Here is a 13506-nt window from a genome sequence, read left to right on the forward strand (position 1 = left end):
AGCTTGATCTCATCTTCTGCTTTTGTCTCTGTCAGGCTGACATTTCAGAAAACTGTAGCATTAGCACAGAGATGAAATTGTTCCCATTATACTCTGACACTCCAATCATATTGAATATAAAATTTATATCACTTCTCCCTACCCCACTCCCACCTCTTTAAGTGATGGCAGTATTCACTGGTCACTTTATGATGAGGATAGTGGGTTTAGCAGAAAGTTTTTGAAAATATATGTAGAGGGTATTAACATGTATCTAATTCCATTTTCTAATGATTGCAAAGAGGAGGCTTTGTAAAGATACGTAACTTGTACTCATTTTGAGAATAAACAGTTATACTTTTTTAAACTTACATTAAGCATATTCATACTTTTGTGGTTGTTCTAATGGAATGATTTCTTCAGTTGAGGAAATAAACTAGGAGTGAATTGTGTAAGGGACACTTTTAGGCAGTCCTAAACCGAAGGTATCTGACTAAAGACATTTCGTAGTGTTTATCCAAAAGAGTTCATATAATATAATGAGTGCAGTACTTCCTGACTGCAGATAATACAATTTACCACATTTTGAGAGCTAAATATATGCAAGCTTCTGTATTGGAGTTATTGGGTTCATTACCAAGGGAAAAAAATTTGTGCAAGTTCAGGATTAGGCCCCTTATTTCGGGAGCTTACAATGGTGTTTTGAATACAAAACAGACATACAGAAGGTTGAGTATCAAACATCACAAAGCAGTGGACGTTTGTCAAATGATGATAGTGGCCTATATATTGAGATCTAAAAAGAGGGACAATTTCTGTGAGCTTTAATGAGCTGGGAAGGCTTTGGGGAGGAGTAGACCTAGGCTGACTCTTAAAGATGGGGTAAAAATTGGATTGTTGAAGGAAAGGAGCCTTCAGAGAGGAAGAATGGCATAGAAAAAGTCCAGAGACAAAGGTTAAAGTTAGATAATGATAGGGAAAAAGGTGTGGTAGCCATTCTTGTTCCAAGTGGGAACCTGATGTGTTGCTCGTCACAGTTTTGCTGGTGACGTCCTGCCAATGGATAGAGCTGCTCGTGCCCCTTGTGGCCTGTGAACACAGTTCCATGGCAATGGTGGTGTTGCCTTAGTTTTTCCTTGGGGAGGAGTTCAGTTACTCCTACCTCTCAAGCCTGGGTGACTGCAAAGAAAGGTGGTTCCTTCAACTGCATGGAGTATGACTAAGCATGTCTCACATGATTAGGCTTCTAGCAGGGGTGGCAGAGGTTTATCCAGGCAGTACTCTCAGCACCTAGAAGAGTATGGACAAGAGTAGGTACTCAGAATATATTTGTTCAGTGAGTGAGTGTAAAGCTAAATACGGGAAAACTGGAAATGGTAACTGAATTATTCCACTCCCCAATGGATGGATGTTTTTGTAGTGTTTTGCCTTTTAAACTATTTCATCCTCTGTACAGATTGTCTCTTCATTGGTCTAAGCATCCCTGGTTTTTCTCATTGTTTTCATAGATGATCTCGAGTTTCTTTTTTAATCTTGGCTGTTTATCTCTGAACACACTTTGAAAGTGACCTAGCGCACAGTACTGCATTTAAGCCACCTAGCACACGCTACTACATGTTTGATCAGATCTTCTGAGAGGAGCTGAGGCATGTCATCTCTTAACTGTAGACATTAAAACCCTGTTTAGAAATTATGTCCCCATCTGATTCCCGTTGTCTTTCTTTGTTACAGGCCTGCCTTGCAGGTCCCATCTCACCCAGTCATTATATTTTTTCTTTTGGTTATGGAGAATTACGTATAGTACTTCCTGTTTCTCCCTATTAAATTTCAAAGGTGAAATGTGGTTACTCTTCCTGGTCTACTAGTGATTGCTTTTTTCTTCCTCGTTCTGCCTTTTCATTTGTGGGCTCCACTTCCCAGTTTTGCTCAGGATGTCTTTGTAATAGCTGAATTAATTGATTAGCAACTTTTGAGCATATTGTAGAAATTATGTGTCTATCACAGTTATCCAGCTGTTTCCAATTCATCATCTTATTCACATGGATGTTATTAGAAACATTTTCTAAAATGCCGTTTTGAACTCTTCATATACTGTGTCTAGTTGCATTTTTCTGATTTATTGCTATTGTTCTTTGTTGTTTTTATTCATGGAAGGAAATCGTATTTCTCAATGAACTTTTTACCTGCTCCTGGTAATTGTTACTTCTTTTGAAGTAGTTATATACCACCACTAATCAATCATTGACTTTTGCTTGGATGTCCAGTCTATAACTGATATAATTTCCTTTATTTCCCTTTTTGAAAAATAGGACAACTATCTGTTAGAATCTTTTTTATAACAGCTTTATTGAAATATAATTTCTGCATCATGCAGTTCACCCATTTGAAGTGTACCATTCAATGGTTTTTAGTGTATGTATTCAGTGATATGTAGGACCATCACTGCAGTCAGTTCTAGAATAGTTTATCACCTCAGAAAGAAATCTTTTATCCTTTAGCTGTCATTCCCCTACCTCCCATCCTTCTCAGTTCTAAACAACCACTAATCTTCTTTCTGTCTCTGTATGCCTTTAATCTTTAATACCTCTCTTCTACTCTAGGGCTTTCCAGATATTAATGAGACTAGATTTACTATTTGTCCAAGTCTCCTATTGTGCATTGCATGTGGTTGGTAAACTTGAACTTATTTAGAGCAGTCAGATGCTTCCTTGTTATCATTTATTATCATTTCCCTATCTTAAATTTGTTTGACCCTTTCTGGTGTATTGTTTTTCCGAATTTATTCACTGAACAAATATTTAAAACCTTATGTAAAGCTGAATGTTTAGAAGAAAACATCAGCTCTGCCCTTACAAAGTTTATGCCTGAAAAACAAATTCCCTTCCCTAAGTATCATTGTCAGCAAACATTTTTATATGTGTGTCATGTAACTTGCCATATACAGGGCAATAAAAGTGATTGAGACACGGTTCTTTCTAATAAGAATTCTCTATGGTAGGGATGTAGCTGATGTGAAAATGAGACTAGACTACAGTGTGCTGAATACCTTAACAACATTAGAAGATAACTGGGGACAAAGTAGAATAGTCAACTCTTTCAAGAACTAGGGGTTGTCAGAATCTACAAAAGAGGTTCACCTGGAAGGTAATTAAGTTCAATAGATAAATGACAAGCGTAGGGAATAGTATGTTTAAAAGCATCAAAACATTTTTAAAATGATGTTCTTGAAACTAGCATAGCCAAAGTATGAAGTTTAATATAGGACTTAGCAGGAGATGAAGTGAGTTGATGGCATATCATGGAGGCTTTTGAATACACTGCAAGGGAGTTTCAGAATTTATTTGTTGGCTTTAAATTTATGAGGAGGTTAGTAATATGATCAGGTCTTTCTTTTACCATATTGTAGACAGTAAGTGGTAGCTGAATTTGTAGAAAACCATTGTTAGTGACCCTTAATCAGCTCAGGCCACTGTGACAAAATACTGTACACTGGGTGTCTTAAACAACAGAGATTTATTTCTCACAATTCTGTAGGCTGGGAAGTTCAAGATCAAGTTGCTGGCCAGTTTGATTCTTGATGAGGGCCTGCTTCCTGACTTGGAGGTGGCCAACTTTTCACCTTGTCCTCACTTGCCTTTCTTCAGTGTGTGCTCAAGGAGAGGGAGAGAAAAATTGCTCTTTCTCTTCCCTTGTTTTAGGCCACTAATTCCATTATGAGGGCCCCACTCTCATGATCTAATCTAACCCTTAGTACCTTCCAAAGGCCCCATTTCCAAATACTATCACATTGGAGGCTAGACATATGAATTGTGTGGAGTGTGTGGGGGGCGGCATTCAATCTGTAACACTAGTGTTAGAAGGAATTACAGCATAAACAGTCTAGATGTTAAAGTCTTCAACCTGTTTATAGCACAGGGAATGGAAAAAAGAGATTGAAGGTCAGATTGACAGTAGAATGGACAGCATTCTATGAGTATTTATTATGGTGCATATACTGAAAAAGGAGTCAAAAATCACCCTGAGCCTTTTGTAAAAGAGAGGGCACACTGGAAAAGTAAGGGGTTTGGGTAGGAATGAAAATGAATTCAACGTTATTTTATTTGTGAGATGTCCATGCAAAAAGTGAAAAGAAATAGATTAAACATAGTAGTGGGAAAGAAGGGATATGCTTATGGATGATCCAGTGAAATAGACTGGGAATGAAGAAAACTGAAAAACCAAAGGAGGAAAGGGCTGAGATTATATAGAGATACTGAATTGGAAAAGAGCTGGTAGAAGGGATTTAAGACTTACTGTTAAATTATGTAGAGGTTTGTATAATGTAAGTGCTTGATAATTGACGGTTCATAAATGGAATTACAGATAAATGGGTTACAGATCCTCTGTGCTTCCACCTATCCATCCCCTACTCCAACTCCTGCCCATAAAGTTGCAATATATAAAATAAAAGCAATTACTTGAGCTTAGAATGTAAAGAAAGATTTTAAACCAATGGTAGATTTTTAACCCACGAATTTGTAGTTCTCAAATTAAAATATTAGAAAGTAGTTTCTAATTTTTCTCTCAACTTTTATTATAGATAATTGGCCTTTTGAATGTTTTCACACCACAGAAATCCCTAGAAGAATTTCAAGATGTGTAAGTGTAATAATTAAAATTTTGTTAATACATTTTTCTTAGATTGCTGCTAGACACTTTAGCTATTCTCTTTTTTTCACTCATAAAGTTACATAGTCATGGAGCTCATGGATGCAAATCTTTGCCAAGTGATTCAGATGGAGCTAGATCATGAAAGAATGTCCTACCTTCTCTATCAGATGCTGTGTGGAATCAAGCACCTTCACTCTGCTGGAATTATTCATCGGGTTAGTAGAAAAAACTATCATCGTACTCTTTGTTTTCTCACTGAGGTGAAATTCATGTAACAAAAGTAACCATTCTAAAGGGGCATTTTTAGTACATTGACAGTGCTTTACAACTACCATCCATATTAAATTCTAAAATATTTTCATTACCCCCCAAAAAATCCCCGTTTCTTAAGCAGTTGTACGTCTTTGCCCTGGCGTGATACCAGTCTGCTTTCTGTGCCTATAGATTTGCTTTTATGTTTCCATTTATATGAAATACCATGTGATGTTTTCAAGATTTCTCCATGTTGTACCATGTATCAATAGTTCATTCCTTTTTATGACTGAATAATATTCTATATACCATATTTTGTTTTATCCATTCATCCGTTGATGGACATTTGGGTTATTTCTACCTTTCAGCTATTATACATAGTGCTATGAAAATTCTCTCACAAATATTTGTTTGAATATCTGTTTTCAGTCCTTTGGGATATACCTGTGACTGGAAGTACTGGGTCATATGGTAATTCTGTAGTTAACTTTCTGAGGAACCATCAAACGGCACAGTAACTGCACTATTTTACATTCCCACTAGCGGTGTATGCGGGTTCCAGTTTCCTCACATCCTTGTCAGTACTTGTTATCTGACTTTTTAAATTCTAGCCATCCTAATGGGTATGAAGTGGTGTTTCTTGTGATTTTACTTTGCATCTCCCTAACGAATAATAATGTTGAGCACTTTTCATGTGCTTGTGGCCATTTGTGTATCTTCTTTGGAGAAATGTGTATTTAAGCCCTTTGCTCATTTTTAAATTGTGTTGTTTGTCTTTTTGTTGTTGTAGCATTTCTTTATGTATTTCATATATGAAATCTTTATCAGGTATATAATTTGTAAATATTTTCTCCCATTCTGTAGGGTGTCTGTTCACTTTGCTAATGATTTCCTTTAATGCACAAAAGCTACAATTTTAATGAAATACAGTTGTTTCTTTCATCACTTGTGCTTTTGATATCATGTATAAGAATCCGTTGTCAAACCCATGGTCATGAAGATTTAGTCTAACGTTCTCTTCTAAGAGTTTTATAGTTTAAGCTCTCACATGTAGGTCTTTGATCTATTTTGAGTTAATTTTTTGTCTGGTATGAGGTAAGATTCCAACTTCATTCTTTTGTATGTAGCAATTTAGTTGTGCCAGCACTATTTGTTAGAGACTATTCTTTCCCCATTGAATGGTCTTGGCACCCCTGTCAAAAAACAGATGGTCATAGATACATGGGTTCTTTTCTGGACTATCAGTTCTGTTTCATATATTTCCTGTGTGCCTGACCATATATTATACTAGTACCACATTATTTTGATCACTTTAGCTTTGTAGTAACAGAAGTATGAATTCTCTAGCTTTATTCTTTTTCAATATTGTTTTGGCTTTTCAGAGCCCTTTGTGATGCCATATGAATTTGAGTATTATTCTATTTCTGCAGAAAGGGCAATTAGAAATCTAATTAGGATTTCATTGCATCTGTAGATTGCTTAGGTAGTTTTGCCATCGTCAGGATATTTAGTCTTCCAATTCACTAACATAGGATGTCTTACCATTTCCTTCCTTCCTTTTTTCTTTTCTTTCTTTTCTCTCCTTCCCTCCATCCCTCCCTCCCTTCCCCTTCCTTCCTTTCTCCACCCTCTCCTCTCTTCCCCTCCCCTCCCATTTGTCTTGTCTTGTCTTGTCTTCCTGATTCTCGGCTCACTGCAACCTCTACCTCCCAGGTTCAAGCAATTCTCCTGCCGCAGCCTCCCAAGTAACTGGGATTACAGGGGCCCACCTCCACACTTGGCTAATATTTTGTATTTTTAGTAGAGACAGAGTTTCACCATGTTGGTCAGGCTGGTCTCGAACTCCTGACCTCAAGTGATCTGCCCACCTTGGCCTCCCAAAGTGCTGGGATTACAGGTGTGAGCCACCCCACCCGGCCTCTTTTAGCACTTCAGATGTATCATCCATTGCTGTTTGTTTTCGATGGTTTCCAATGATAAATCAGCTGTTAAGCTCATTGAGGATCTTTTATAAGTGACAAATGCACCTCTCTTGCTGCTCTCAGGATGCTTTTTGTCTTTGACTTTTAACAGTTTGATTGTAATGTGTCTTAGTGCAGATCTCTTGTTCATCCATCTTAGAATTCATTCAGTAGCTTGGATATGTAGGTTCATGTCTTTTGGTCAGGATGGAAGGAAGCTAAAAAGAAAAAATAGATTCATATCTTTTATCAAATTTAGCAAATTTTCAGTCATTATTTTTTCAAATATTTTTTCTGCTCCTTTTTCTCTTTCTTCTCCTTTTGGAACACCCATTATGCAAAGTTGGTATATTGATGGTATGCCATATCTTGTTTTCTCCTCCACTTTAATGTTTTGTTCCAGGCAGCATTGGGCTATTTACTTGCCTTAACCATGTTTTCAGGGATTGCCTCTGTCTAGCCTAAGACCAGGGTCCCACACTGAAAATGTGGCTGCTTTCTTCAAAATCCTTGCCTAGTTAGTGAGGCAGGTAGAGCCAAAGACTAGTTAAAATGCTGGAAATACTTCCCAATGTTTTTTCCCTACCTTTTTATTGTAGTAAATACATATAAAATGTGCCATTTTAACCATTAAATGCACAGTTCTGTGACATTAAATACATTCATAATGTGCAACCATCACCACCATCCATCTCCAGAATTCTTTTCATCTTGTGAAGCTGAAACTCTACACCCACTAGACAACAATTCCCTGTTCTCCTCTCCCCGCAACCCCCGACAGCCATCATTCTATTTTCTGTCTATATGATTTTGGCTACTATAAATATCTCATATAAGCAGAATCATGCAGTATTTGCCTCCTTGCAGCTGGCTTATTTCACTTAGCATAATGTGCTTAAGGTTTATCCATGTTGCAGCATATGTGAGAATTTTCTTCCTTTTTAAGGCTGAATAATATTCCATTTATGTATATACCATACTTGCTTATCCATTCATCAGTGGCACTTGGATTGGTTCTGCATTTAGCTGTTGTGAATAATGCTGCTATGAACATAGTTGTCCAAATATCTCTTTGAGACCCTGCTTTCAGTTCATTTGGGCTATAGGCAGAAGTGGAGTTGCCGGATCACATGGTCATTCTTTTTAACATTTTGAGAAACTGCCACACTGTTTTCCATAGCAGCTCTACCATTTTACATTCCCACGAGTAGTACAGAAGGGTTTCAGTTATTCCTCATTCTTACCAACACTTTATTTTTTTCATAGTAACCGTCCTAATGGGTGTGAGGTGGTTTCCTGTTTTTAAGTTGCCCTTTTCTTGGTTCTGAGTTCACTTGATTGCCATAAACCTTTGAATAATTTCCAGAATTCTGAAAAATTTTATTCTGACACTTTGATGTTTTATGGTGCTTCTGTGGAGCTGTTTTGGCTGACATCACTGCCTCTCATCAAATTCTTAGGATCACTGTATTTCACTGATTTATATGGAGCAGTGTAAAGTTTGTTTTTGCTCTGAAGTGAGGCAGTATACGAAATAAGCTGCTATTATTACCAGTCATTCCAAATTGGAAATTGAATATTACCAAGTTACCAAAATTGAGTATTTGCTAGAATTGTTTTTTATATATATATTCAGCAATATTTTATATTTTGTTTTCTGGGATTTTAACTGCTTTTCTTGTGATATAATTGACATGCCATACAATTTATTCATTTAATGTGTACAACTCAGTGTTTATTATATTTGAAGATTGTGTGCTCATTACTTTACTTTAGAAAATTCCATTGCCCTAAAAGAAACTCCAAATCCACTCGTCTTTATTTCCCATTCTTCTATGTTCCTTTCACCTCTAGCCCTAAGCAAACAGTGATCTACTTTCTGTCTTTGTATATTTGTCTATTCTGGACATTTCATATACATAGAATTATATGTGATATTTTGTGCTTATTAGCTTATTTTACCTAGCATAATCTTTTCAAGATTAATTCATGTATTTATTGTGTGTCAGTTCTTCGTGTCATTTTATTGACAAATATTTCACTGAATAAATTGTTTATCCATTTATCACTTGATTATAATTTGGGTTGTTACCACTGACTATTACGGATAATACCGACATGAACATTTATGTAAAATTGTTTTGTGTTGGTATGTTTTGTATTTTAGTTAATTAACTAGCTTATTCTTTGAAAAGTATTGAGAGGAATTTTTTTTTTTTTTCTAAGAGACAGAATCTTACCCTGTCGCTCAGGCTAGAATGCAGTGGTGTAATCATAGCTCACTGCAGCCTTGAACTCCTGGGTTCAATAGGTTGAAAGGAAATTTTTTTTTTTTTAATTTTTTTTTTTTTGAGACGGGTTCTCTCTCTGTCACCCAGGCATGAATGCAGTAGCATGAACATGGCCCACTGCAGCCTTTACCTCCTGGGCTCAGTGATCATCCCACTTCAGCCTCCCAAGTAGCTAAGACTACAGGCGTGTACCACCATGCCTGGCACATTTTTATTTTTTATGTTTTTGTAGAGACGGGGTCTTGCCATGTTGCTTAGGCTGGTCTTATATTCCTGGCTTCAAGCAACCCACCTGCCTCGACCTCCCAAAGTGCTGGGATCACAGGCATGAGCCATCATGCCCAGCCTGGAATTTTTAAAAATTATTTAATTCAGTGGAATTACATCTTCCTTCTGAGTCATCTGCGTCATTACATCTTCCTTCTGAGTCATCTACGTCAAATAACCTCACTCATGTAATAAAATAAATACAGAGATAGTTTTCATAGTATAAGACAGTTGCGTCTTTGAGTTATTGAGGCTTTTTTTTTTAAGTGAACAATCCTGTTACAGGCTTATCCTTAATTATCATTCTAAGTGAATTCCTTGTATATTACATATACAGCTGCTCTAATCATTTGTCTAGTGCAGTATTTAAATAACATAATAAAAATCTCTTTAAATGGAAGAATATTTTATCTTCCTGAGCCCCTACTCATACACTATGTGAAGTAGAGCAGACGAGTGAAACTTCTAGGTTTGGTTTGTTTGTTTCCTGAGTCCTTAGACCGGGGCAGTAATCCAACATCGTAGAAGTTCATTTGATTTTAGTAAGGCACACCCCTCCAAATAGAAAGGTTCCAGATTAACAAGGATAGCAGGTGGCTGGACCAGAAAAACATACTAAATGGTAGAAGATAGAAAACAATGGAAACAACAAGAACCATAAAAAAAACACACAAAATTACAAAAGAACAATATTTATGGTAGTATGTTAATGGGATTAGTTCCTTAGTTTAAAAAGGTCAGATTTTGGCAGCATGCAAAGACTCAACAACAACTACATGTTTCCGTAACACAGACATTTGTAGCTAACTTCAAAAGGCTGAAGGCAGAGAGGTTGGTAGACATATACCAGGAAAATGCAAACATCAAAACAAGGGTAACTCTATTTAATGAGATAAAGTTGAATATGGTAGGTTCAGAGAGGAAGCGTTCCTCTCTGGGAATAGTCTCACATTTTAAAGGTGAAAGATACTATCCAATTAGGATATACAATTATACATGAAGTAGAGTTGCTATACAAAAAGCTTAAAGTGTAGAAAATAAAAGAATGGCACAAGCACAGCAGTATTGGGATAATCTAACTCCCTTAGTATCAGTACATAAAGTGGTAAAAATAAAGTGCATCTGTAGAAAATTTCTTAATGTGATAAAGTGGAGCTAATGAGACCTACTGTGGTCTGTTACCTATTGTGAAGAATCTCCCTTTATCTTAGCTTGGGCTCTTTGGGAAACTCTAGAGTGGAGATATGCATTGAAGTTTTTTGCAGCTGATCTTGAGGCCACGATTGGTACTCATCTCTGCTCTACTACTTATTCTAGATTCACCTCCACCCTTGGCTAGTACTTCTGCTAGTCTGAGGTTACTTACTTGGTAAAATAACCTGGCCTTTCATCCCTTAGGTAGAGGTTCAGGGCAAGTCAGGATTACTACTCTGAGACCCAAGCTGATGAGGTCCCACCATCTAGATAGTTGTGGGTCACTTTGTCGGAAAGAGAAAGCCAAGTGATGTGCATGGCTCTTCTTTGCTTGGAAGTGACATACGTCACTTCTGCTTAGAGTACGTTGACAGAGCTAGCCATAGGACTTGCCTAATTTGTAAGGAAACTGGGAAATGTAGGGAGAGCAGACTTCAGAATAGTGGTGAGCCCCAGCCTCTGCCACAGTCTGTCCTTCTGGCTGGCAAACATTCCTTTGCTCCCTTTATTCCACACTCTCCTCAAGGGAAATAACCCAAAGTTCTATTCTTATCAAATCCAGACATTGTTCGTCTTGGTCCAGAAACATAGGAACTGGAATGACCAAATTATATGGCCACCCCTATAACCACTGCTCCCCTGCCGTATACTGTAGATAGAGTGGTCAGACAGGGCCAGTGTTATCACAGTGAGCAATCCCATTTAGAAAACTGAAAAATGCAGTCATTGGTTAGTTGTAATTAAATTCTTCTGTACAGACATTGTGAATGTCCCTTGCCCTGGGTGTGGGGAGTATTCCTTATCAGTCCTGACTGATCTCTGTTCTCTAGTACCTGGCTCTACCCTGTGGGAGAGTCATCTTTTTTGCTATCCTCATGAATATATCTAAAGTGAGTATTGAAGAATGTATTTTCCTTGAGGGCTGCTCACCTTTCTCAGCCTGCTTCTTATCTATAAAAGATTGGGGCCCAAGGGTCATTTTAAGGCCATCCTTCTCAGCCTTGCCACTATTGACATTTTGGACCAAACATTTCTTTCTTTTGATGGTGGAATGTTTAATAGCATTCCTGGCCTCTACCCACTAGATGCCAGTAGCACTCCCCAGTTGTGACAATCAAAAATGTTTCTGACATTGCCAAATATTATTTTGGGGCAAAATTACTGTGAGTTGAAAACTCCTGTTTGAAATATAGAAGGATCATAGACCTTTGGTGTTGGATCTGACAGTTAGCTAACTCTTTCAGAAATTTCAGAGATTTCTTATCTTTCTGATTGTAGTTGTTTTCAAAGCATCTTTTTTAACTCATGGATCCTGTATTCTTGCACTTAATTGAGGCTGTCTTCAGTCTTCCTGTAAGCGTTCAAGCTTCTGTTGGCAGACTGAGGCAATTTTATCAATTGAAAGATTTTACAGGACTTTTTCCCTGAAAGGATTTCAGAATTATTATGTGAAAATGATGCATAGAAACCAATCCAAGATATCAGTGGCTTAAAGCAATATCTATTGTTTACTTGGGTCTGCAGGGTTGGCTGTATGACACTGCTCCAAACCATGGGTCAAGTTCAGGCTTGTCCCATATTCAGGTTTCAGCATCTAAACTGAAGCATCCACCAGAGACATCCTTTTCTCATGGTGAAAGGTAGAAGAGCAAGAGCTATGCTGAATCAAACACATTCCCCCATATTTCATTGACCAAAATAAGACAAGTGACTGAACCTGTCAGCAGGGTGAGGACACAGTCTGGGGTGGGCAGGAATATTTGCAGAACAATCTACCATACCTTCTTTCAGGGGTCTGGTAGCATTTAGCTTTTTCAAAATGGCAAGACCCTGAAATTCTAGACTCTGTTCCCTTTTATTTCTGCTTTAAAATGTGGCTACTACTTTTAAATGCAGCCAGTAGCTACCAACACAAACTACTGAAGTTTTGCTGTCCAGTCTCTTCTAGAGCAGAGTTCAACAAACTTTTTCTGTCAAAGCCTTGTAGTAAATATTTTAGGCTTTGTGGATAATAGTCTGTGTCACAGCTATAAGACTCTGCCATTGTGACACAAAAGCAGCCATAGGTGATATGTACTTGAATGAGTGTGACTGTGCTTCAGTATCAACACTTTCTTTACAAAGCATGTAGGCCTTAATTTGCCAGGCCCTGTGCTAGAGCTTTCAGGTTCATTGTACAAGTGGCTGGGTGCAGGTGACAGCTTCATGAAGTGTTTTGCTACTACGTAACCTAGATCACCTTTCCAACCTTTGATGTGAGTTTCCCTGCTGCTCAATTGCTAAGCCGGGATCTTATGTTTTTATAATAGTTAACACCCCACTTCTGACACCAGTTTCAGTGTTAGAATAGACTCAGCTGTACCGAAGTAACAGATAAACCCTTAATTCTCAGTGGCTTAGCACGACTCAGGCTTATTTCCTTTGCTGAATGTGTGGTGCAGCTCATAGTGGGTTTGTGGACTGTACATTTACATAAATGATCAGCAACCCAGGCTGCCAGAGAATCCTCTGGAACGTTCCTAATCACCAAAGCAGAGTAGGAGACCACAGGAAGTTGTGCACTGGCCCTTCTCTTCTTTACTTCCACTCACATCCCATGAATTAGAACTACCCATGTGCCCTTGCCTAACTGAGGAAGCTAGAAAAATTAGGGGAAGAAGACAGAATGTTGGGTTAGTTCCACTGCCTACATAAATTCTAAGTTACTATTCTTAGATATAGTTAGCGTAATTAACAGCTGTAAGGTACATAATGATATATATGGATGAATTTCAGTTAATATTCTTTGAGGCTTTTTTTGACAATTTTTTTGCTTAACAAAAATACCTATCTTTAAAATTGTTACTTTGCTTTTAATTTTTTCACAATAAAGTACTTAAAATTGGAATGTTATTTCTAAATTGGAATCTGCT

The 13506-nt window shown here is 37.5% G+C and overlaps 1 protein-coding gene across 1 annotated transcript in view; it reads left to right on the plus strand.

Moving 5' to 3' along the window:
- MAPK8 (mitogen-activated protein kinase 8) overlaps positions 1 to 13506 on the plus strand; it is a 133604-nt gene that overhangs the window by 100062 nt on the left and 20036 nt on the right. The window contains exons 3-5 of the mRNA XM_017885502.1: positions 1711 to 1774; positions 4559 to 4617; positions 4706 to 4844. Of these exons, the coding sequence (XP_017740991.1) occupies positions 1711 to 1774; positions 4559 to 4617; positions 4706 to 4844 (262 nt within the window). The remainder of the gene's footprint in view (positions 1 to 1710; positions 1775 to 4558; positions 4618 to 4705; positions 4845 to 13506) is intronic.

This window comes from Rhinopithecus bieti, unplaced genomic scaffold, assembly GCF_001698545.2.
Source record: "Rhinopithecus bieti isolate Rb0 unplaced genomic scaffold, ASM169854v2 scaffold_15143, whole genome shotgun sequence".
Taxonomy (NCBI): domain Eukaryota; kingdom Metazoa; phylum Chordata; class Mammalia; order Primates; family Cercopithecidae; genus Rhinopithecus; species Rhinopithecus bieti.